The sequence below is a fragment of the Haemaphysalis longicornis genome, unplaced genomic scaffold, assembly GCF_048455015.1.
Source record: "Haemaphysalis longicornis isolate Haplotype H1 unplaced genomic scaffold, Haemaphysalis longicornis Haplotype H1 scaffold_4, whole genome shotgun sequence".
Lineage (NCBI taxonomy): Eukaryota > Metazoa > Arthropoda > Arachnida > Ixodida > Ixodidae > Haemaphysalis > Haemaphysalis longicornis.
The window spans coordinates 21,222,928-21,246,592 of record NW_027526361.1 but is presented as its reverse complement, the minus strand read 5'-3'; the positions used below and the strand labels follow the sequence as shown (position 1 = coordinate 21,246,592).

Genomic DNA, 23,665 nt, shown 5'->3' with positions numbered 1-23,665 from the left:
GATCATAAAATTGTGGTATGTGACACAGTTCATGCAACTACCATCACATTGTGAATGAAATGTCCTTGTAACAGAACAGTTTCCTGTTAGAACTCTTTTACGTCTTTTTAAAGGAAAAATACTGGTGAAACGTTTTTACGTGTTTTTCAAGAAAAAAATCGACGTCTTTAACTCGTGTCGCAAAAAAAAAAAACTGTGCTGGCCACATTTCATTTTGATAACGAGAAGGCGATCACTATACCTCAGCAAATAATTTGTTTAGGTAATATAAGCCGGCTAGAACTCAGGTACCTGATAAAATTGAGTTTTTCTGGATTAGCACGCCATAAGAAACGCCTTACTTTGAGGACCCACGTAGCGAGGGCAACGGAAAAACGTGTATTGTCTGAGTATCGGCAACAGCCACGGAACAACACGTTCGTTCTGTTGAGCCTCGGTAATCCAACCTAGCTGACCCCCACCGTGGTAGCAGACCTCCACATAGTCATCGCCCTTGTCATTCCGCTACTGAAAGAGATAGAGAACAAAATTAAAGCCGCTAAACTCAATGTGAAAGCTGTCGGAAGTGCAGAGCAGTGATTCGCCACAATGGGCTGTAGCGCCTTTATTCGTTCACTGCTACCACCCAATGCAATCCAAATTTCCCGCCTTCGCAGTGCTTGGGACCAGCGAGCGAGCTACGACGACAAGGCGAGCCCCTAAAGTGCTTTGCACTTAAAAGAGCAGAGTCGGCGGATGACGATAGTTTTCTGCCTACCATTTCCTGTCTACCATTCCGCCGCTCACGTTCTTCCCTTCTCCTCGGGCAACGCAAAGACTAACGCAAAGAGGGTTTGTTGAATTCAATTCCATCTTCACGCGTATGCATGCCTCGCGTGCCATTTGCTCATAACTTCCGTTTCTGTTCTGCTTCCAACTGTTCAAGTTGGAGCTAGAGCTATTCATTTTGAAGGGTAACTTTATAGGGCTCGAGAAAAACACCTTGCGGCAAGCCAACTTTATCGTGCATGCTCAGCGGAAAGCGGCTCTAAGTCCTGTTTTGCCTAAAAACAATTACGGTGCAATCTGCTGCTAAGACGACTTTTCCCCTTACACCTAGCTTTATCTACTTGTGATAACTACTTATTTCACAGTGAAGTTGTGAACATTAATGAATTCTCATCCGCTATCAATATATTGACATCTACCGGAGGAGCATGGTTATAGAAAAAATAATCGGGGATACTTAGAACTTTTTAAGAATGTTGATGCAAAAGCGCAGTTAGACCTTCTGTTGATCTGCTGTCGAAGTTTCTGAAGTTTCTTCTGGAGTCCGCAGCCGCTGCTGTCATTACTTGACCGTCTGAAGCTCGTACCATTCACTCGCCATAGCCAGCGGCCACCTGTTCGTACTCGTCGGTGCCTTCACATCTAAGGGTGGCCCGCCCGCATTGCATGTGCCGTAGCAGCCTACCCTCCATTGGCACTGGTGTTTCGCTTTAGAGAGAAAGAGAGAGAGAAGGAACTCTATTTCTGCCCAAATTGGTAGAAGGAAGGGGACGACAGGGAGGAAGTCACCTGGCCTTCCCCGTTAGATGTCGGTTTACCAACGCGCGTTCAGATGAGAATTTAGAACAGCGGGGAGAGAAAAAAAAAAGGGGTGGGAGCGATGAAAGTTTAAAACAGGGTTGAGGGGGAGATGGGGGGAGGCAAATCTATTAGGTTAGCTAGGAGTATGGCAAGTAAATGGAGTAAAACAGGCAAGTCGCTTGCTGACAACCGACGCCCCGAATCAAAGGGATAGCCACTAATCATCATTATCATTATCATCCTCTACGTCTGTATTTCTCATAGCCCTTCTCCGACCCTCATCCCGAACTTCCGTTTCCCATTCCCGGAGCGCGATTCCCAGCTGGCGCTGGGTCCGAACACAACTTCAACTTTCTTTGTTGTACCACCGCTTTTCTGTGCCTCACAACTAGTGTGCTTGAAAGATACACAGTTTATTGCCTTAACACGGCTGTAACTTTTGTGTTACAGAAACTGTGCCTACAAACAATTGTATGAAAAGGTGTGGCTAAGACAATATTAAGTTCTCTTTACTTATTAAGTAAAGTAAGTTCTCTTTACTTAATGAGTTATCTTTACTTGTCATAATTAGTCCACAATAAATAAGTTCGTACTTTTGTTGAAAATTCTGTGCCGCCCCTGGGTCGTGTGCTAAACAGTTTCGATGTTCATCCGCTTTCACAGAGTGAAATGACTCATGATGCTTAAGCGAAGCATACATGGCGAGGGCTGCGTTATTTTTGATGTCTGAGAACAAATAATTTCGGGGCTACACGTGCGTTTGAAGTGCGAAGCGTTCTATAGCGTTAGGTGTTGGAAAACGAACGCTTTAGTGCGCGTGCTATTATCACGCGGTCACCACCAAAGTCGCACGCTGTGAAACATACTTTGAACCTCCTAGGAGGGCAGGTAATCGTCCATGCGCATGTACATATAACACCACAAGACAAGGCAAAACACTATTGATTGATTGACTGATTGTAGCAAGGGTCAGCAACCTGCGGCCCGAGGCCCGCGTGTGGCCCCATTGGCAGTTATTATGCGCCCCCAGCCCGTCGTCAGAACCCCCACGTCTCCCCCTGTCACTTCATATCTGAAAGCTGACATTTTAGTTCTGACCTCTAGTGGGGTTATACGGGAGACGAGGACAGATAACTGACGACTTCCAGTTGGAATTGTCTTTCTTCTTCACACTTAGCCAGATTATTGCCAGTGATTGTCAAATATCGTTGCCAATTCGCTGAATTTTCTTCTCTTTGAGTGCAAAGAACCCCCTACCTCCCTCCTTCCCCGATTTTCCGTACACCCCTCCGCGGTGACGGCTTCACGCAAATCGCCCTCCATCTCAAAAACGTTGCCGACCACTGGATTTTAGGATTTTACGTGGCAAAGCTACACCCGGGCTATGAGGCGGGCTGTAACGGAGGGCTCCGGATTAATATTCACCACCTGGGGATCTTTAAGGTGCGCCGCAATCTTAAGACACGGGCGTTCTCACTTTTAGCCTCCATCTGAAAAGCAGCCAGCGCGGCAGGGATCGAACCCGAGTCCTTGGGCTCAGAAGTACAACGCCTTAGCCACTGAACCACCAGGCCGGGTGACGAAGTCATGAGCCATTGCAGTCTCTGGTGGCGGAAAATCAGCGAAGCTGCTTTCATACTGATTCAAAAAATAGAGCGCGACTTGGACAACGACAGCAAAGAAGGACGACGGGTTTGTCCTAAAGAAGCGCTTGTCCCGTCGTCCTTCTTTACTCTCGTTGTCCAAGTCGCGCTCTCTTTTTTGAATCATAATGCACCAACTTGCCCAACCGATTTGCATGAACTGCTTTCATACAGACAGACAGACAGACAGACAGACAGACAGACAGACAGACAGACAGACAGACAGACAGACAGACAGACAGACAGACAGACAGACAGACAGACAGACGGACAGACAGACAGACGGACGGACAGATGGACGGACGGACAGACAGACAGACAGACAGACAGACAGACAGACAGACAGATGGACGGACGGACGGTTGGGCGGACGGACATAGTAGAATGTTTGTGTTTAGATAGCCCAACGGAGCATATTGTCTTTAATATGTGAACACGCACTATATTCACAAATAAATGTGAAATATATAGGCCCTTGTATCGCCACAGAAGTTATTCAGGGGCAATCTGAAGACTATCGCGATTAGAAAATTTGCCGTGGAAAGCACAATCGCTGGTGTGTACATTCAGTTGTCTTGGTCATGCGCGGTAGCTCTTGTTCTGTTCACACATTCCTCCAAAACATGTATTTATGCAGTTTTCGCTTTTTCGCTTCGGATATAAAGCGTGCAGCAGACTACAAGATACATGGGCCTGACAGCCGACGAGCAGAAAACTGCGCCGGGCGGCGATTATTGCCGCTACTCATTCGCTCTTGGAAGCCAGAAATTAGCGTAACTCATGCTAGCAGTGGCTGCTGGGACTCGCGCACATCCGGCAGCAATTTTCCCTCCTGTGACGCGCGTCAACACTCGAGAACGCAGTAGACAGGTGGCACGACGGAAATAGCAAGAGCAAAAACCGCTCGTATGCGTCTGCTGTTTACCCTTCCTTAATTGCAATTTACTCTTCTTTGCCAGGTTACAGTAATTGTATACATAATAACCGCCACGTCTAACGCATTCACCAAAAAACACACAACTATTCGGCATTCCGGAATCGGTAGGTTGGCCATGGCTGCGCTTGAGCTCAAAAAGAACGCAAAGTAAGAAACGACCATAATGTCCAATTTTATGCATAGAAAGTGGGCTCTAACAAAACACACGGCCGCGTTGCGGCATGTATGTCACCGTGAATAGGCTAGAAAAATAACCTCGGTGACCACTATTACCGGAATGATAAATCTGTCATAAAATGGAAAGAAAAAGGAACAATAAACATCGGTGTGTTATTGCCTTATTTAGGAATCATTTTTGCTGCTACCAGAATAAACTTACGAACACGTAGTAACACTTAATGCGTTTTTTTTTCTCTTACGAGAGCTCAGTATACATACATAGTCAGCATACAGCAGGATGGCCAAGATTATGAGAGCTTTCCCTGATACTCATATTCAATTGGCTCTTTTCAAAAGAAATTGATACTTAGCAAAGAATGCTTAATATTGTATCGATACTGCTTTTTCTTCGTTTTCTGCGACGAACCACAGATTGCGTTTAGACTGGTACCACGAAAGAGCTTTTGTGCAGTTCAAAATGTCTTAATGACGGCGTCACAGCTTGGTACCTAATTAGCTTCACCACAAACACACAAGCAGTGTGGTAGCGGTACAGTTCACGGCAAGAGGGTTTAACTCGCCTGCAGTTCTTTTCTGTTGACGTGTGCGTATATCTCTACCGCTTTCGAATGAATGTTACCCTCTGCGCACACTCTAATGAAAGCAAATTCCTATGCTCGGATATTAACCGACAAAACAAAACAAAAAATGGAGGTGGGATTGAATTTAAAGTTAAATAAACTTGGAATGAGCTCACATAAAACTGAGACAACACAGCGTGTTAATTTTAAAAGACCCTGCAGCACTTTTTCCGTAATTTTTTTCGACAACTGTAACGCTTATTTTGTAACGTGGTCAATAAGGGCGTCGAATTCTTAGATTAGGTGGCCAGGAAATAAATGATCGGCACATTACTGCTTGACGTACATCAGATAACTTGTAAACTCCGTCATAAATTTCCTCTCTTTCTAAGTGTTCTTCTGAGTTTTTGCATTGATTGCTTGTTCTAGTGACGTCACAAAAGACATACTATTGCTATTGGCCGTTTTCATTAAGTAGCAGCAAATTATGCAGTATCGCTCTGTGTTGGCGATAACTAAGCTTCCGAAGGGCTACGAGGAAGGCGGTGGAGGAGGAAAACAATTAAAATTTGGAGCAGGATGTCTCGGAGAACAGACACGCTAGAAGAATTCTTCCAAATGATACTGTGTAGAAACACGACTGTCTCTAACTTTTCAATAGACACATACCCACTTACTGCAGTCAACAAAAGGTTAATTATTGAGTTTTAGCTAATTGGGCTGCTGACAGGGATAACTATCATCTAAATGTGTGTCCCCTGACCACATACCTTATTTGCACAGGTTGGCTTCGCATGCCTCCCAGCGCCTAATTTTAAGAAAACCACAAAACTTAACTTTGAACACCCGGTATAATCTACCAATTATAGCTCATACCCGCCAATTTTTTCAGGAGCCTCAAGGCTTATCTTTGCTTACAAGATGGCCAATTTTTTTTGCGTGAATACAACCACGTAGAAAAACCAAGTTTCTGTCTACAGTTCTGCCCTGGTAACCCTACTCCAAGCAATCAGACAACAACCAGAGCTGCAGAAAACATTATCTGTCCTTGCTGTTCCGCGTTCCGCACGCAAACTACTTGTAACGCAGAAGCATTGCAGTCTCGACAATAGTGATGTAAATTACAGAGCACGGGAAAATAGGAGAATATCTCGTTATTCTGGCATACGATTGCGTCCAGCGCACACAGTTATTGCGGACACCAAAAGGCTCGCTGTCACAAGTCTGGGCGAAAGAACTCTTTGCTTTTATTTTTATTTTTTGCAGTGAGAGTTCTTGTCAAACCTCTAGCTGATTCCCCAAACGTACCAGTTCGGGGCTGGAAAAACACGCTGCTGGCACTTTTTTTTTTATCTCACGCCTAAAATTTCCCTCGAGGCTCCTACGCGGATACGGTTCTAACGCCATCCCCGTGCAGCAGCAGATGAGCTCAACTTTGTGTTTTTTTGGAGTGATAGACAGCGCGCTAAGATTTCCCATTGACTTACACAAAAAAATTCCAGAAAAGACGTATTTTGTCAATCTCCTTGTTCGCTGCGCGCTGGTTTAAGGGGGAAAAGCGGTTCGGCATATCATAGCTGTGCGCTGTCATTTGTAGCTTCCTTTTTTTTCTGCGTCTACTTAGCGCTTCAAAATAACTACACTATCAAAACTGTAATACAGCCAAATGTTGACAACTTTTTTCAGTGTGTAGATTTTGCTTCCACGAGGCGTTTCGGTTATATATGCTTTGTTGATCTAGTGCACGCTCATTCTCTCTCTCTCTCTCTCTCTCTCTCTCTCTCTCTCTCTCTCTCTCTCTCTCTCTCTCTCTCTCTCTCTCTCTGCGGGCGTGCGTGTATGTGTGTGCGTGCGTGTGTGTGTGTGCGTGTGTGTGCTTGCGTGCGTGTGTGTGAGAGCGCGCGTGTGCACGTGTGAGTGTGCGTGTGTGTGTGCGTCTGCGCGTGCGTGTGCGCGTGTGCGCGTGTGCATGCGTGCGCGTGCGTGCGCGACCGTATGCAAAGGTGGGTTTGGCTCAGTTCGCTATATTTTTAAGGTCCTTCGTTCTACAGCAAAATCCGGTACTGCCGGATGTTCCCTTTTACCTGCCCCCCTCCTTCCCCCGCCCACCAATTAAATAAACACTTGTAAAAATAGGTATACCACAGATGTCTTATGGAATATTCGTCATTAACCAATATTTTATGCCTAGAAAATGGGATTGAAACTTGTGCCGAAATTGTTCTGGTAAAGCCGAAGTACTGTAGCGCCACCATCATCATTTTCTGAAGCGCCACCATCATCATCAGCAGATTGGCCTGCGGGCACGGAACACACTCGGCACCCGGCACACCTCAGGAACGGCACTCTGGTTCTACGCGCCTCGTCGTGTCCATGGCGCAGCCAACGCAACCGTAATAAACGTGGGCTCGGTCGCTCCGCCTCATCGGCCGCCTACAATTTGGTGACCCGACAAGCGGCTTCGCCATGGCTTTTCAACGCTGCTTCCCCAGCCACAACGTGAACGACGGCACTCGAAGAACGTTCCCCGCCCTCCCAGACCTTCCCTTGCTGATCCCGTTTGCTTCCATCTCAAACCACGCTGCATGGTTCGTCATCTTGGAGAGCCATTTTTATGTAAATGACATCTGCTCCCCTGAAATCAGGTACCTCGCGACACTACAGAGGCTACCTGCTGACCTCGTTGAGCAGATCCAGCTGCCGACCCCAGGACCCGGTGCGTATGACGACTTGAAGGCCGCTGTCCTAAACCACTCCGGTATAGGAACGCCTTTGTCCACACCACCACGCCTTCCAACAGCATCCGTGGATTACACGTCGCTGGCAGGTCCACTCTCGCATGACCAACAAGCGCGAGCCCCGACAACGACTTGCGGCACTTCCAAATTGGCCTTTCACTAGCCAACTCGACGCCACACCATGGCGCGGTCCCACACGTTGTTGCGTCTCCTGCACAAACCCACCCGTGTGTTGACTGCTTTGCCGCTGACAACTGGGACACTTCGCCGCCTTCGCCGCACGGCACTGGTGAGAAGGATCTTTCAGACCCTTCTCCTCCACGCACACGCGAGCCCTCTCCCCCGTCGCCGGTGGAACAGCTTCCAGCGGTCGACAGCAGCTCGGGATCCTCGGAGGTGCAACAAACACTCGAAACTGATCAGACTGCCTCCGACAGTCCTGACACCCTGGCTACGATGGAGACACCGGAGAAACAATTGCGGGACAAACGTCTCAACAAATGTCGCCGAAAGAACAATGTCTTGTCCCCATGCAGTCAGACGCGCCGCAAAAGGGTTACCCCACCCCGACCGATTCCCTGCTACAGGAGCGTATTCGGTATACGGTGTCACAGGCGCTCTGCTCTCCGACCCTGGATGAAACCAGCGCGAGTGCACTGCACGACAGGAACTCGACACACCGGTAGTTCGAGAGACGCTTGTCGCTGGCGCCCTCCGCTGCTCCGTCTCGCACGGCGCGTGCGCACGTTGCACAGACAGCGACGCATCCCTAGAGCAAACACCACAGCACAGTCAAGCTCGAACTCCGGTCGTCATTCTGCTGCACCGCGCTTCACCTTGCCGATGTCCTTCGAGTTACGCCTGCCGTTCGCTCCCCCATCAATTGCAGCAGCCGCTTCGCATCCCGCAATGCGTCCGCGGCCGCACTCCCAGCCTCGTCCACCAGAGGTTGCCCACATCCCGGACGCTACCTCGCCGACGACCAGGACCGTGCCGTTTAGTCAATCCCTGCCACTTGACCACTGACTGCCCACGGACTCTCCCTGACTACGGACAAATTGTACATACCTGTACATAGTGCATAGTGTATTTTCCTGCATTGATATTTACATTTGTCACTTTACCGCGCTTCACGCTAGGGGGGGAGCCCTGTAGCGCCACCATCATCATTTTCTGAAGCGCCACCATCATCATCAGCAGATTGGCCTGCGGGCACGGAACACACTCGGAACCCGGCACACCTCAGGAACGGCCCTCTGGTTCTACGCGCCTCGTCGTGTCCATGGCGCAGCCAACGCAACCGTAATAAACGTGGGCTCGGTCGCTCCGCCTCATCGGCCGCCTACAGTACCATGAGGACGCAGCTTAGCAGCAATTCCTCATCAACGTTGTAAACACAACCTTAGAGAATTATTACTCATTCAAAAAGTGCTAGGACACCGCAGCACTTCTTAGTCGTGAATTCGAAGGCGATAATCTCACACTGAAGGCCTCAGAGTGCTCCTTCGAGTGGGTATGTTGGCGCCGAGCGAATCGGCCGAAAGCCTTTGACGGCAGCTTTCGTAGTCATTAGCTCCCCTTAAAGGGGCCATGCAGAAAAAATACAAATTTGTTTTATTCGAACGATTTCGTTTTTTATAGTGCCCCGAGCGCTTGTCCGGATGCAAACGATGTTTTGTTCATTGAGAAATAATTCAATTTCTGCTTCCCGTTAAATCGCTAAATCGTGTGTTTTCGTGGCCTGCAATGACGTCACAGGAACCGACCGCTCTACAGCCGATTGCGAAGCCGTGTTTACCGTAAGTGAACCTAGATGGCGCCATCATACCGCGGCAAGCTGTTTTATGCCTTTGGTTTGTTTTTGACGGTATTTAAACCTTCTTGTTTTTGTTCAAGGAGGAAATAATCGTTTCGTGAAACATAGTGCTCGCTCGACAAATATGGTCACGTAAGTCACCGTTGCTTGCGTCTATCGGCCAGTGCCGTCTGAGACAACCCCAAAGCCCCGCAGTCCTGTGCAGCTAAGCCAAGCATAGCGCGCGCAGTACCAACAGCAGTACACATCGGTACTTCTACGTTTACGTGTGCTTTCAGAACTTCCACTGTTTGTCCCACCATTCTTAATGATATAAAAAGAATGTGCCCTAACTTTAAGCGCAAATAGCTCCTTCGGCAAGCTTATAAGCTCTGCCTAAATTGCGTTTGCTTTTGCCGGCCTCCGCCAATCGCAGAGCTGGCTGGTAGGACATCATAGATTGTGTTGCGGGAAATGAGCTAGTGGGTCGCATGACCATTCCCTTTTTTCCTAATTATATATCTTTCTGAGCGGAGTGCGTGTTAAAAGCGGTGTCAGTATGATTCGAACGAGACAATCTTTTGAATGAATCAAACTGGTGTTTTGTCTTCATGGCCCCTTTAAAGTTGGCATGTGAGAATTGCGGGTAGGCGGGTTGACGCCGCAGACAAATGGTATGGGGAAACGGCGGTGAGTCTCTGACGGCAGCAGTAACCGTCACTCAAAACACCCAGGCAGTTATCAGATGAACTTGTTATACGCCATCACGGTAGGCTACTGCAGTTCCCGATGGCCATATTGATTAGTTAAAATGCCTGCAGTGCGCTTTGGTTACGACACCGCCATCCGTGATAGCCAGAAAGCCAATAAACAACCTGGGTGACAAAGTGGTTAGCGAGAGACGAGACTGTAACACGACCTTTAACGCGACGCACAGACAAATTAAGAAAAAATTGGGGTTGATTCCGCTATCATAGGAATCGGTAAAACACGAAAGTGAAATGTGCAGCGAAATGTGCTGCTAAGCTTGATTTTCAGGTCGGCGGCTGTCCTGTGGGTGTGCTTGGCGAGTGACGTCCTGCTGGCGGGTCGCTTCGGCAAAGGTGTACTGACGTCATTTCCGTGACAAATATGACGTCAGTGAAATCTTGGTGCATCCCGGTGTAAAACACTTTCGTGTTAAAATATAACACCCGAAAACGAACAACCCTAAGTATAACGTACTCTCTAGTACTAAACGTTGCTTCCCCGCAAGAGGACCTGTGTGCAGGGGTGCACGTTTAGAGGCCGCTTGCTTCGTTGTACTGGCGTCGTTTCCGTGACGGATATGACGTCACTGAAATGATTGTGTGTCCAGGAATAAAACACATTCGTATTAAAATTCTAGGGCGCCTAAGCACTGCTTAATTAAGTGAATGTGAAAGCCTTAGTGTCGAAAACTGGAACGGATATGGTGGTATTGCGTACGCCGCCATGTTTCACAGCTGTCGCTTACATTGTTGGTCTAGAGTTCATCGCTGTATACACCGAACCAACGAAATTTGTAAAAGCAGCGTCGCGTAGAAGGCAGCGCGTTCATTCTATGCACGGTAACGACGTGGTGCATACGGTGTCATGTGCCCTGTGGTGCACATGTTTACTCTCATTATAATAATCATTATTATTCTTTTTTTCTATGCGACGTTTTCTTCTGCTTTCAACTGTTATGACTGAGAGGCTTGGCCAGTAGCCCTTGTTAGCCATACATACGGGCTTTGCTGCTCACATGTGTAATTACAATGCGCAAATGTATCCTGTTGCGTCGAGTACATGTGTCTAACCCACGTTTCTAAGCCGAACGCTAGAACCCAATGACTGCTTCCCTTTTAGTCGGCTAGGAAGATCGAGTAGTGCTGGTCCGAGAATTCGGTACTCGTCGCGCATTCCGCATGCCACTGGTTAGAAACCATCCAGAACAAAATTGACCTATTTTTTTTTTCAACTCAGTTTATTATTTTGTTTATAGGAGCTTTCCTGAGAAATGTGACGTCATTCCGAGCACTATTTGAGCAGCTTTTTATGCTTTGAGGTTCCGGCCATTCTGTGCTCTGCGGACGCCGGATTTACGACCAACATGGGTGACTAATGATTTCGCATTGAAATTCGGGGACAAAAATGGACTAGGGCAACGCAGGTAAGGAGTGGTTCAAGAGCTATGGGAGAGGCCTTGGTCCTGCAGTGGTCTTAGAGACGACGACGATGATGATGTTGTTGTTGTTGATGATAATGATGATATCGATACTCAGATGTATCATAGCGCATACTGTGAAAACAGTGTGCAGGCGGGGATGGGGAAAAATACCAACCCGAGCGCTGTGTTTGTATTTTCCACCGTCCCCTGTCTTCGTTCGGTTTTTCTACATGTTCAGTTCAAACCACCTAGCCCAGCTCAGACCCTCTCCAAAGCAGTATTACCACACTGCGTAGTCAGGATTCTTGACCAACAGTGCACGCAGGTATGGGCCATGCGTTGGTGCATGCGGAGCGGTTTTCCTTTTCGCATTGGGAGACCAGGATCAAGATTTTTAGCGGCCCCAGGCCGCTAAAGCGAACTGAACTTGAAATCAAAATCGAAACGAAGCCAATCGAACTCAATTGGCTTTGTTGATTCTTTGGCCAACCTCCCGCATGGGCAGGCGCACTAAGTGGGTAGCGTTTTTTATGCGTCATTTATCGTTCCAGTTGAGAGAAGGTAATCTAATTTTGCACAAAAAATTGTCATTACAGATCTTTGTATTGGTCGGCGAAAGTTTTTTGCTTTTCTTCGCCTGAAAAGCAAAAAAAAAAAACTTTATTTGAGAAGACAGTAGCACTTTGAACACGTGCCTCAAGGACAATCTATTTTGAAGTGGGACACATTACACAGTACTTTTGATGCTGGCACTTTTCCACCTGCTATTCCACCCTGGTACGATACCTTTCAGGGTATCACCAAATATTATAGAAATTGTAGGAGGGTGCTGGCACCGCCTCACCCCGACCTAACCAGGGAGGAAGCGTCCACGTTCAGACAGCTGCAGACGAATTCACTGATGACCCCGGTCGTCATGAAGCACATACAGCCAGAACTCTATACGGACGACACGTGCGTGTTATGTAGCAATGCTAGGGCCTCAACCGCCCACTTACTCTGGGACTGTGAAGTGCGACCTAACGAGGCGGCAACCAGGACAGACCTACCGCCGTGGATCCAAGAAGCAGTGCGCAGTTGTGACAAGGACATCCAACTATCAGCCGTCCAGCAGGTCCTGGCGGCCCTCGAAAAGCAGCACCGGAGCGAAAGCTGCGGCGCGACGCCCTCCCTTATGGGGCAGCGGCGTCCAACACCGTAGGGAGTAGCGAAGGTGTGGTCCGAGTAGGGGTGACGTCGGGATCGACGGGTGGCTACGTCCGGGCGCAGTGTACACACTGTGTCTGTTGCAGGCACTCAACAAAGTCTTCCTTCCTTCCTTCCTTCCTATTCCACCCTGGGAGCGACCCGCCCTGGGCCACCTCAGGCGCCGACCCATTTCTCGCCGTAACCGCGCCGTACAAGAACAATATGTCCGAACTCTCGCCAACGACAAAGCTCCCGATGAAATAGACATTTTTACCGACGCATCTATGAACAGAACAACAGCAGCGGTGGCCTGGACCTGCCCTGACATCCCCCAGCTTAATGGCTCTCGCTATATAACAAACACATACGGTCTCAATGATGAAGCCGAACTTTTCGGAATCCTCGGCGCCATTCAGACCATACAAAGTGCGACCTCATTTATCACCACCAACAAGTTCCGTGTCATCACTGACTCCCATGTCGCTCTACTGGAACTGAACAGGTCCTTCTCGCCCAATTCTACGGTCACCAACATTCTTAACAAAATTCGCGACCTCACTCACGAAGGGTTCAAGATACGCCTGGTCTGGACTCCTGCTCAAACATATGGAGCGGACGGAAACCATTCGGCGCATAATGCTGCCCGGGAGTGTTTACGCAATACTCCCATGGTTTCCGCGTCCATCCAAGAAAAACCTGAGCCCCAACAGGCATGCGAATTGGACTGACAGCAAAAATACCGTAGAAATAAGAACCTCAGCCGGCAACGGCTTGCCGACGCCTCACCACCTGGTTTTCTTGCTCATCTGCAGTCCCTGCCAAGAACAGAAGAAATTTTCGCTAATAAAGTCTACGCTGACTCGGCCTACACTCCGGACGTCATCTCCAAATGGACAACGCATAGGCACCTTGCTAGTCCTCGGTGCCCCTACTGTGGCAGCAACAATACACCGAACCTTGTCCACCTCATCTGGGCTTGTTCAGCTTACTCGACTGACCGCGACCAGTTCCTTACAACGCAAGCACACCCGACGACTTCTGAAGAACATGTCCAACACGTGAAAAACGACCCCCACATTTTACAGAAAATTACAGAATTCGGTCTCAAAACAGGTCTCTATAAAGTAGTATGATGGCGGATCGTACACCAACTCTCTAGATGGCCCCCAAAACACGCTTTGTGGCTCCTGAACTGCTCCAATTGCACACCCAGATCATGGTCGTATTAGCGTGTCCTCGGCACAACTCCCAATGTGCATACCGTGCTAAGTGAACCCTCACAGTGCAGTGAAGACTTTATATGAACCATCTTCCCATACCATTTTTCTCATGTCCTCCAACAGGGCCTATTGGCCTCCTCCTATAATAAAGTCGTCCATTCCATTCCATTTGAGAAGATCCTTGATTTAGTGGAATGAGTTTTGTGGCTTATTTCTTGAGGAAGTTGATACAGCAGCAGGCCTACACACCGTATACCTACAGTGTATTCAGCTGGCTGCTGGTTCTGAAGTTGTAAATGAGTTGAATTCTCTTTTAGTACGTAAATCGCACTATTTGCGAAGAAACAGATTCCGACAAAGCTAGAAACAAATCTAGAAACAACTTGGTTAGAAACAAAAGCGGACTCACCAACTTTTCTTCTTTAGTTCTTTTTTAATGCAATACTCGGCGCAAGTAAATTGCAGCGGCTTGCAGCTCAGACAAATTGCAGGAGAACTGCAGCGGCTGCTGGTGGTGGGACAACACTTCGCAAATCTGCCAGACCGTGCAATTGTGGTCTACGGCGTGCCGGCATCTCACATTTCAGTCTCCTATTTATACGCAAGATGCAAGCGGGTTCGGGGAGTGTGCGCCGCTCTATGCAGTAAGCGAAGCTTGCTTCTTGCGGTGCTCAGAATTCTGGATGTCACTTCTACAAGAGCTACAAATACGGACATAACGGGGAAACTTTCTATGCGATAGAATCGCGGCGGAGTGGTTCCCGATTACCGCTGAAAAGGCACTGGGCCCTACGTTCGCTCACCAGCACTCGCAGACTAGTCAAAGGTATTTTCTTCATTTTACGCCAAAGCGCTTCATGGGTCTTTTTGTTTGGTTGCTTACTCGCGAAAGATCTCAAATGAGGTCCTTGCGTTAGCAGCTTTCACAGCAAAAAAAAAAAAAGGAAAAAAATCAATTCTGCATTGCATGAACCTATCGAGTTGTCATTCCCGATCAGAGTAAAAGGAGTAGCAGAATATTTGAAGAATATGTTGGTTAGAAAGGTAAAATATTAGAATTGTATGTTCTAACCCACAGGCATTCCCACTGGCCAACTAAAATCTAGCGGAAACAGAAGCTCTGGGGGGCCACTAAAGACAGCTTAACTTGGAGCACACGCGGTGCGGGTCACGCTGAACTCGCTTAAAGTTTACGCTGGTCTTAAAAGTAGAAGAATAAACAGGAGGTACAGCTGGCGGCTTGGTTGTTCACTCAGCGTGGTCGTCCGACGTCATCATAGTCCTCAATACCTAGCGTAGCAAGGAATGGCTGCAACGACCCAGGATATAGTGCATCGCTCGAGATAAGTTTGAAACTCTGCTTAGTGGATTAGGGCCCTATTCGGAATGGAACCTACCGCTTTTTCTCCACTTTTATTCTTCGTTCTTTTTTTGTTGTTTTTTCCAGCAGAGATGGATACGGACGTGCGCTCACGTAATGGTGATTCCCCGTAGCCCTGGTCGGTCTACAGGACGCTCCGGTTAATCCAGATTGATGCTTTTTTCGCCCCCAAGTAGACATCACGATTGAGAGCGAGGGAGCGATTCCTGGCTGGGAGGATCGGGAGTCTCGGAGAGATCTTTGACGTCAGGAGAGCCTCTATACGGGATGGCGTGAGTAAGTCTCCCAATGTGCGCTTAAAGAAGTTGGAAGTGAAATCTAGCGTTGCTTCCCCGAAATTTCGAAGCAGGAAGCAAGGAAGTGAAAGGAAGGTTGCCCGGAAGGAAATTTTTTTTTTGCTATCTTTACGGCTTTTGTTTTGTTGAACCCAAGCACAGCAGCTACATACGTTGCGCGGTCAGTACTGGAACGAGACTATGTATGGCCTCAAGAAGCGTGTGGTTGAGCATCGCCTGCCAGTTACTGCCGAAAGGGACGCTGCAGTTAAAATGCGGAGACGAGTCAGGCCATGTAAACGCACACGCAGAAGTCCACCCTGCTCGCCGCTGTGGCTGTCGCAGGGACGATAAACCGAGTGAATGTTGGGAGGCGTAGTCCTCAACTGTGAAACTGACGCGACACTATATGCAGGATTATAGAATTGAAACAAGAGCACGCGTGCCGTGGATTCCCAAAACGCCGCGCATAATTCTTATTCTCCTTCTTTCTTTTTTCTTACCGCTTTCTTATATTCCTTTTGCAAAAGATATTTCTTAGCAAAGGGTTTTGCAGAAGCGTTACAGTGTCATCTTTTTTTAAGTTACTTTGTTCTGTCGTGTTGCTCAAAACATGTGCATGAGATGCAGGGTACCATGAATTGTTTCTGATATATTTATTGCCTATGTTCTCTTTCATATGTATCTCATTTCTGTTGTGTATAGCCCCTCCTGCGTAAATCAAAGTTTTGACCTGCTGTACCATTAAATAAATAAATAAATAAATAAATACCCTCGCATGCCCATTTTTTGGCTCCCTCTACCTGATATTTCCCTCAATAGTAGGATTTGTAGCTTTACCGTTCACATCTAATAACCAGAAGCTTCAAAAAGTATAGCTATGTTCTACAGAATAAAGGTATACTTTTAGGGGCTTCTGGTTATCACATTTTTAGAAAGAACGCACTGAAAAAGAGAGTGCATGCAACTTCATTCGATTGATTGATTGATTGATTGTAGGGTTTAACGCGCGTACGCAACGGAGGTGATGAGGCGCGCCGTAGTGGAGGGCTCCGGATCGATTTTGATCACCTTGGGATCTTTAACGTGCGCCTAAATCTCGTACACACGGGCGTTTTTGCTTTTCACCTCCATCAGAAAAGCGGCCGCCGCGGCCGGGAATCGAACCCGCGTCCTCGTGCTACGCAGCACAACGCCGTAGCCACTGATCCACCGCGGCGGGTCAACGTCATTCGAGTTCCCCAGTAAACTCTGTTATTGATAGTCTCTGTCAGCCTTCCATCCATCGCATTTTTTCTGGTTGATAATTCTAGAGCTACCAAGCATCGTGCACTCTTTTCTAGTTGGTTTAACGTTGAAGCTCAGCCTCCGATTTGTGTGCAGCATCACCTTTAAATCCTGCCCCTTGTACGCGAAAGAGCAGCGCCATCAGGCGCAACACTACCGCATGTCAAGCTGAAGAAATTTCAGCAGTGTTCTGACACACGGTTTTCATGCAGAAACCCCGGTAATCAAAATTTCGTGCTTTCCACGGAGTTTCATCAGGTTCCTGTAGGGCTAATCTCTTGTATGAAGTTACAGAGGTAGGAATTGTGTTATTAAGCTACAAGTAACCATGTCTTGTGAAGCTTGCTTTTGCAACACGCGAGTCGTGAGACGTGGGGGAAGTAAACTTGACAGACAAATTTTGGGGGCAATCTGAGATACGGGCCTTAATATCTCGTACATTAATGCATATTTCCCACACCTCGCTGATAAGAAATAGACATCGGTAAATTAAAAACAAGAACAACATCCTAGACATATTCCTGGATTAGTATAAATTTTGGTGTCTTGTGGCGCAGCCTGTACATGCGCCGTTTAGTGCTACTTCATTCTAATTGTGTCTGCAGAGTGCGAAGCTTGAGCACTGCAGAAGTTCAGTAGGGGCATGTCTGTATATCGATAATAACCTCTCGAGGATAACAATTAGTCATCCTACTTCGCCAAATTAGCATTTTAAGTGCGAATGCACTTCTTAAGCGAGCCTGAATCGTCCGCCGCCGTAGTCCGCATAGCAACAGCTGCGGGTGCGCGCGCTCCTCGTCTTCCCTAGCAACGGGGGGAGATGGGCGCGCGCTGCCTGGCCGCTGACATGGCACATACCCACGTGGGGGATTGGCCAGGAATCGGGCGTGAGACGGGCTAATGCACCCGCTTAAAGGAGTACTGACACGAAATTTCAAAGCTGAGATCCGCTCTAGCAATCAAGTACAACGACAACACAAATAGGTGTCTGTGAATAAATGTATCTTTCTTTCTTTGTAGTTGTGTGTGTGTGTGTGTGATCTCTCTTTCGCGAACATTACCGAACCGCGCAAATTCAACTCGTGCATTCGCACTTTCACATTCTTCCCCTCGGGGAAATGCGGGGAATTTTTTTTTTGCGCTCTGTGTAATAAAAAATTCCGCATTTGACCGCACATTGCGCTTGGCGGTGAGTTTTGAGGGTACCCAATGACCATAATAGCTCTCCAGTACTTGGAAAGGCGGGGTGGGGGGAAAAGGAGGATGGAAGAGTCCATACTCGACCCACAGGCCGCTGTCCATGATGTCAAACTGTAATTAGCCAATACCAATCGTCATCGTCATCATTATGGTGCATTTTCCTTGTTTTTAGGCATCGTGAACGTCGAATGAGGTTCTAGTTACATGTAGATGTACATAATTTAAAATATAGTTCTTTTTAGTCGAGAAGTGGGTTACTTTTAAATTTTGAATGTTCAATAATGTTAAAAAAAAAGCAATTATACTGTGGATGGTCTTCGTAGTGAAAAAAATGCACCCCGGAACATCATTATCATCATCACCACTGCCCCTGCCGCTCCGCCGAGCTCGAGAGCTCGCCCCAGGCAAGCCTTTCTTTCCCGTTTTCGCGATGGACCTGCGCCGAAAACGTAAATTCGGCCCGACACACCCCTGAAGTGGGGACGCAAGGCATCGACTTCTGTGCACAACAGCGCGGTTCATGCACGCGTGTTGGCCCATGCGTTCTCCAAGGAGGCGCCTCGACTGGCGGCCCGGCAAACGGCCCAGCTGAGCATTTCGCCGCCACAGTGGGAGGGTCTCGTCCGCGCCCCGCGCCATGAGTTCTTCGGAAAAGCTTCGACGTAAGCAACCTGGCACGCATCCTCTGGCCACGCTGGACGAGAAAAGCCAAAGTGAGCCTCGCCTCGAAGGCCCTCCGGTTCCATACGGGTCGGCGAGCGCTCTGAGCAGCCAGACCGAACAGAAAAGCCGCGAACCACCAGAGCAGCCCTTGGTTGAGTATGGAGACATTCGGAGACCCTCCATCAGCGTCAACGAGGGCGAGCTCGGTAGTCAGCCTCCGGCCGGCGAGCACCCACGCAAAAGCATCGGAAGCGTCGATTACGGAGACCCGGGACCAGAGAAGTCGGACAATCTTCCGGTCCTGCCTCACCTATCGGGAGACAACGTCGAGCCCGCCAAGGAGCCGCTCGACGGCATCTGGAGCGTTGAAGAGTTGCCCAAGGGCGTCGATATTGCGCCGGTAGGGGCGACCTCGTTGGCACCGCTGAAACAGGGAGACGTGGAAGAGAAAGAGGGAGGCGTGCAGCCGGTCCCAGCGGCGCCCGTGTCGCTGCCACCGCCGCCTGCTCCTCCGCCTGTCGCAGCACAGCCACAGGTGGCCGGCGGCAAAAATGAGAGCAGTTCGAAGACAGCGTCTGGCTCTGGATCCTCGTCGGAGGGCTCTGAGAGTGAGACATCGACGAGCGGCTCGAGCAGTACGGGTAGCAGCGGCAGCAGCAGTGGTAGCACCAGCGGTACCGCCAGCAAAACCACCGGCAGCACGAGTGGCAGCAGCAGTACCGGAAGTACGGGTGACAGTCAGACGAAAACGTCAACGGCAACGGCCAATGCAGAGGCACCTGAAAAGGCAAAAGCCGTGCCTGGTGTTAGTGCCGCTCCTGCAGCCCCGGTTCCTCCTGCGGCTGTGAAAGCGCCCACCACTGGTCAAGCTGTGCCCCCGGAAAAAGGGCCTTCAGAATCGTCGGGCTCGTCCTCTTCCGGATCGTCGTCTGGTTCGAGCTCGGACAGTGAGTCTAGCAGCGAGTCCGGCGAGTCAGCGACGGAACCGGGTGCTGCCCCGGACGCTGAGAAGGAACCGCTTCTAGCTAAACCGCTTCCGGGGGCAGTGACACAGGCTCAGAAAACGGGGGACACAATGCCGCAGACAGTTGAAGACAAAAAATTGGAGACGAAGCCGCCAGCTGGTCAAGGCAAGCCTGGCGTGACTGCGCGTCCAACATCAGGTACCGAGAAACCACGAGTGGAGCTTCCTAAACGTCCGCCCGTGCCACCTGGTGGTCTAAGGGCCCACCGCCCTCCCCCGCCAGCCAAAGAACCAGCGAAGGCGCCTCCACCACCGGCGCCGTCGTCAGGAAGCGGAAAGGGCGGAAATGACCCTTCCGTGTACGCTGGGATGAACAACGAAATTCACCGAGACGCCGAGACCAAAAGTAGACGAGTACCCTGCTGCCTCCTCGTAGCGAACATCGTGATCACGCTTATTCTTGTTCTAATTTCCTACGGCCTTGTTATTCACCAGCTCGATAGAATAGCCAAGCGAAAGACTGTGGCCCCACCCCCCGAGGTCATAGCCGACGACCACGTCTGTCGCGATGTGCAGTGCAGCTCGGCTGGCACGCATCTCTTCTATGTGCTGAACAACAGTGCAAATCCGTGCCACAGCATTTACAACTACGTTTGCAAAGGCTGGATTCATGAAGGACCGAGTGCCTATCGCAAAATCGTGCTTGGTGCTGAGCGAATCTTTGTGGACAGCAAGTACATTGAAATGAAGGACGCTCTACTTGCCTATCAGACGAGACCCAGTGAATCGGCTGCTGTTAGAAAGGCTACAGACCTTTACAGGATGTGTCTAGAAGAGCCTGTGAGAAACCCGAAGGACACTAAATTGATTGAAAGTGTTTTGCAGAAATATGAATTGTCTAATTGGCCTTTTTCGCAGGGAACCTTTCTCCAAAACTCGCATCCGTACGTGAGTTTAGGAAAATTCATTGCCGACACCGGGGCGGGAGCCATTGTGGCCGTCAAGGCGCTCCCTGACCCTGAGAATTTCGAGACTAGAGTGTACGGCATCGACTGCTCGACTTTTGTCGTGCCCATGGGCACCCTGCTGTCCTTCGCTGAGCACAAGGACTACACGCTGCTCGGTTACAAGATGTACATCAAAGATGTCATCTCGGCGTTGAGCCCGGGGAAGAAAGACATCGACAGCTTGGCCAATACAATCATGGCCTTCGAAATTAACCTGGCAGCTCGTTGCAACAAGGGCTGTCGTAAGAAGAGGTACAAGAGGACGAACCTGAAGCAACTAGACGCTGAGTCGAAGGGGAAGCGTACTAGCGAGTACTGGCTGGAGTTTTTGAAAACTGTGTCTGGGGACAACGCTCACAAAGTCACCGACGACATGCCTATCCTAGTTAGGTCGGAGCGCTATCTCCGGATCATCTCCACGCTGTTTGAACAGGACGAGACTCGGCTACGGGTCATGAATTACATTGGTTGGAGAGTGGTTCACCACTTCATGCGGCATGCTGGTGTGCACTTCCGAAACATGACGGAGTCTTTCTTCGCGGCTAGAATCAAAGAGGAGAAGCTTCCTTACGACAGGAGTTGCCTTCGGGACGTCAACGATGTCATGCCGTACGCTGTCGGACGCGTCTTCGCGGATAACGTGCTATCTCGGGACGACTTCGACAAAGCAGTGAAAATAGTCGCCGCCATCCTCGATGGATTCCAAGTCGTGTTGAAACAGTTCCGATGGGCCTCTTTGGACGTGCAGTCCATGTTCGCCAGGATGAACTACATCGTCAGCTACCCCGAGTGGATCAAGAACTACCAACGGCTGGACGACTACTACGACCATGTCCAAGGGCATGGGGACTATTTTCACCGGTACCTCAGCGCATCACGGAATCGCTACCAACGGTACCTCACGATGCCGAACATCACCGCGCGGGCCTCGATGCAGATGACCTACCACTACCGGAGGATGGCCGAGTTTATCTTCCCGTCGCGCATTGTAGACTTGGAACGTCGCGTCGGACCTCCTCGGGAGAACACCTTCTACGACGCGCGCGACAACGCACTCATTGTGCCGTCAGGTGCCATGCAACCACCGTACTACGACGGCCGCTCCCCTGCGGGCCTCACGTTCGGTGGGCTGGGAACCATGATCGCGCGGGATTTCATCAACGAGATGTTCCACACGAACGAAGGAATCCTGCGAGACGACAAGAAAAAGAATGCCTTCAAGGAGAAGACGCAGTGCCTGCTGAATGCGATAAAAGAGGGCCTGGATCCGAACATGAACCCCGACTGCACTAGCATCATCTCAGACGTCTTTTCCGTCCGAGTGGCGTACGAGGCTTACCAGATCTATCTGGACGGCAGCGAAGACGACACGCTGCAGGGTGTCGCACACATGACACCGGACCAGCTCTTTTTCATCTCAGCAGTGCGTACGCTCTGCACAAACGTCAGGGAGCAGCACTTTGCTCAGATGGTGCTTTTGCGGAAGCCTGTCATGGAGACCGACCTGATCGATCCAGCCGTTATGGGCATGAGAGAGTTCGAGGACGCTTTCGCCTGCAAGGGGAACGTCTCGACCACTCAGAACACGTTCAACAAGTGCTTCTTCGCGCCTCAGAGCTCGTGATAGGACTACACACTCCTTGAACATGAAAAACAAGACACGTTCCGAATGAGGATGAAAGATGTGAGGCATCGTGGGTGCATTCGTTAGGTGACGGCGGGACCGCGAAGTGGGTCCACTAGTCTCCAACGCGGTCCGATCGCCGCTGGACCACTCGTGGCTCGAAAAACGAACTTTCATGGCCGGCTGTTTCCTCCTGTTTTTTTTTTCCAGATGTAAATGGATCAAAGGTAGTGCTGTGAATATGTTAATAGAAACTGCTGGTGCATAACATCCTTTTTTTCTTTCTTGCTTTGGAACTAACTGCTTAATCGCAGTGTATATCATGTCCTTGTTCGAAGAATGATAACCTTGCTGAGCGAACTTTCACGAAGGTTTTCAAGATTACCTTGAACCTTTTTTATTTAAATTTTCTTTCTGAAGTATAAAACCGGGGGTTGGAGGTGAGCCCTGTTTTCAAACACACACACAGAGTCTGTGAACTACAGGAATGCGTGCTTATGTTTTAAATGCGATAGTATTTGGGCGTTTACCGGTAGGTGCGTGAGGTCTGAATGTTGGCAAGTGGGCATGTGCGTAACCACCCCGATAAGTCACCTCATCCACCAACCATAGGTGAACTCAGGAGCCTAAGGCGATAGACAAGCGGCAGGCAAGGAAGGCTCGAAAAAATTTATGCAGATACCTAAGTACAACGCCGAAAAAACTTTCTCGGGGACTTAAGTCTGCTTACTTGCTTTGAAGGCGAATCCTATACTTACCAATCACTTAGCTGCTACATTGTGCTTACTGCATCATATCATTGTGTTGCTGTTTTTGCCGTCGTTTTTTTCCTCGTCTTTTGACGCGAATTATTTCAGCGAGCAGACTGGCACGTGTATTTCCAAACGCTTCGCTGCACAGCGCCCCACGTGACAGGTGCCTTCGCTCGATACTGAACATTAATTAAACGTGGACATAGGCCCCGAACCTAAAGCGACCTAAAACATACTAAATCACCATTTATAGCAAAATACAACACGAAGAATTGAGTTCTTCCGCAATCAAACAATTGAGTTTAGACGAGAGAAATGCAATAAAAACTAACATAAACATTCTAGGATTAGTTCCGAGGCCGTCAGGGCAAGTACCCGAACTCTACCTCGAGGCCCCAGAGCCCGAACGGCGGTATCGTTTTAGCAGTAGCTCAATATTATAACACGCGCAGTGACATCACAGATTTCACGTGGAACGCTGCACAGCGAAGCGTTTGGAAACACGCGCGCAA

At 49.1% G+C, this 23,665-nt stretch overlaps 1 protein-coding gene across 1 annotated transcript; it reads left to right on the top strand.

Annotated features, from left to right (window-relative positions):
* The first annotated feature begins 18,780 nt into the window (after positions 1–18,780).
* On the top strand, positions 18,781–22,401 carry LOC144179688 (neprilysin-1-like). Its single transcript, XM_077708136.1, has one exon. It carries the CDS (start codon positions 18,781–18,783, stop codon positions 22,399–22,401), a length of 3,621 nt encoding a protein of 1,206 aa, XP_077564262.1.
* Positions 22,402–23,665: the final 1,264 nt, after the last annotated feature.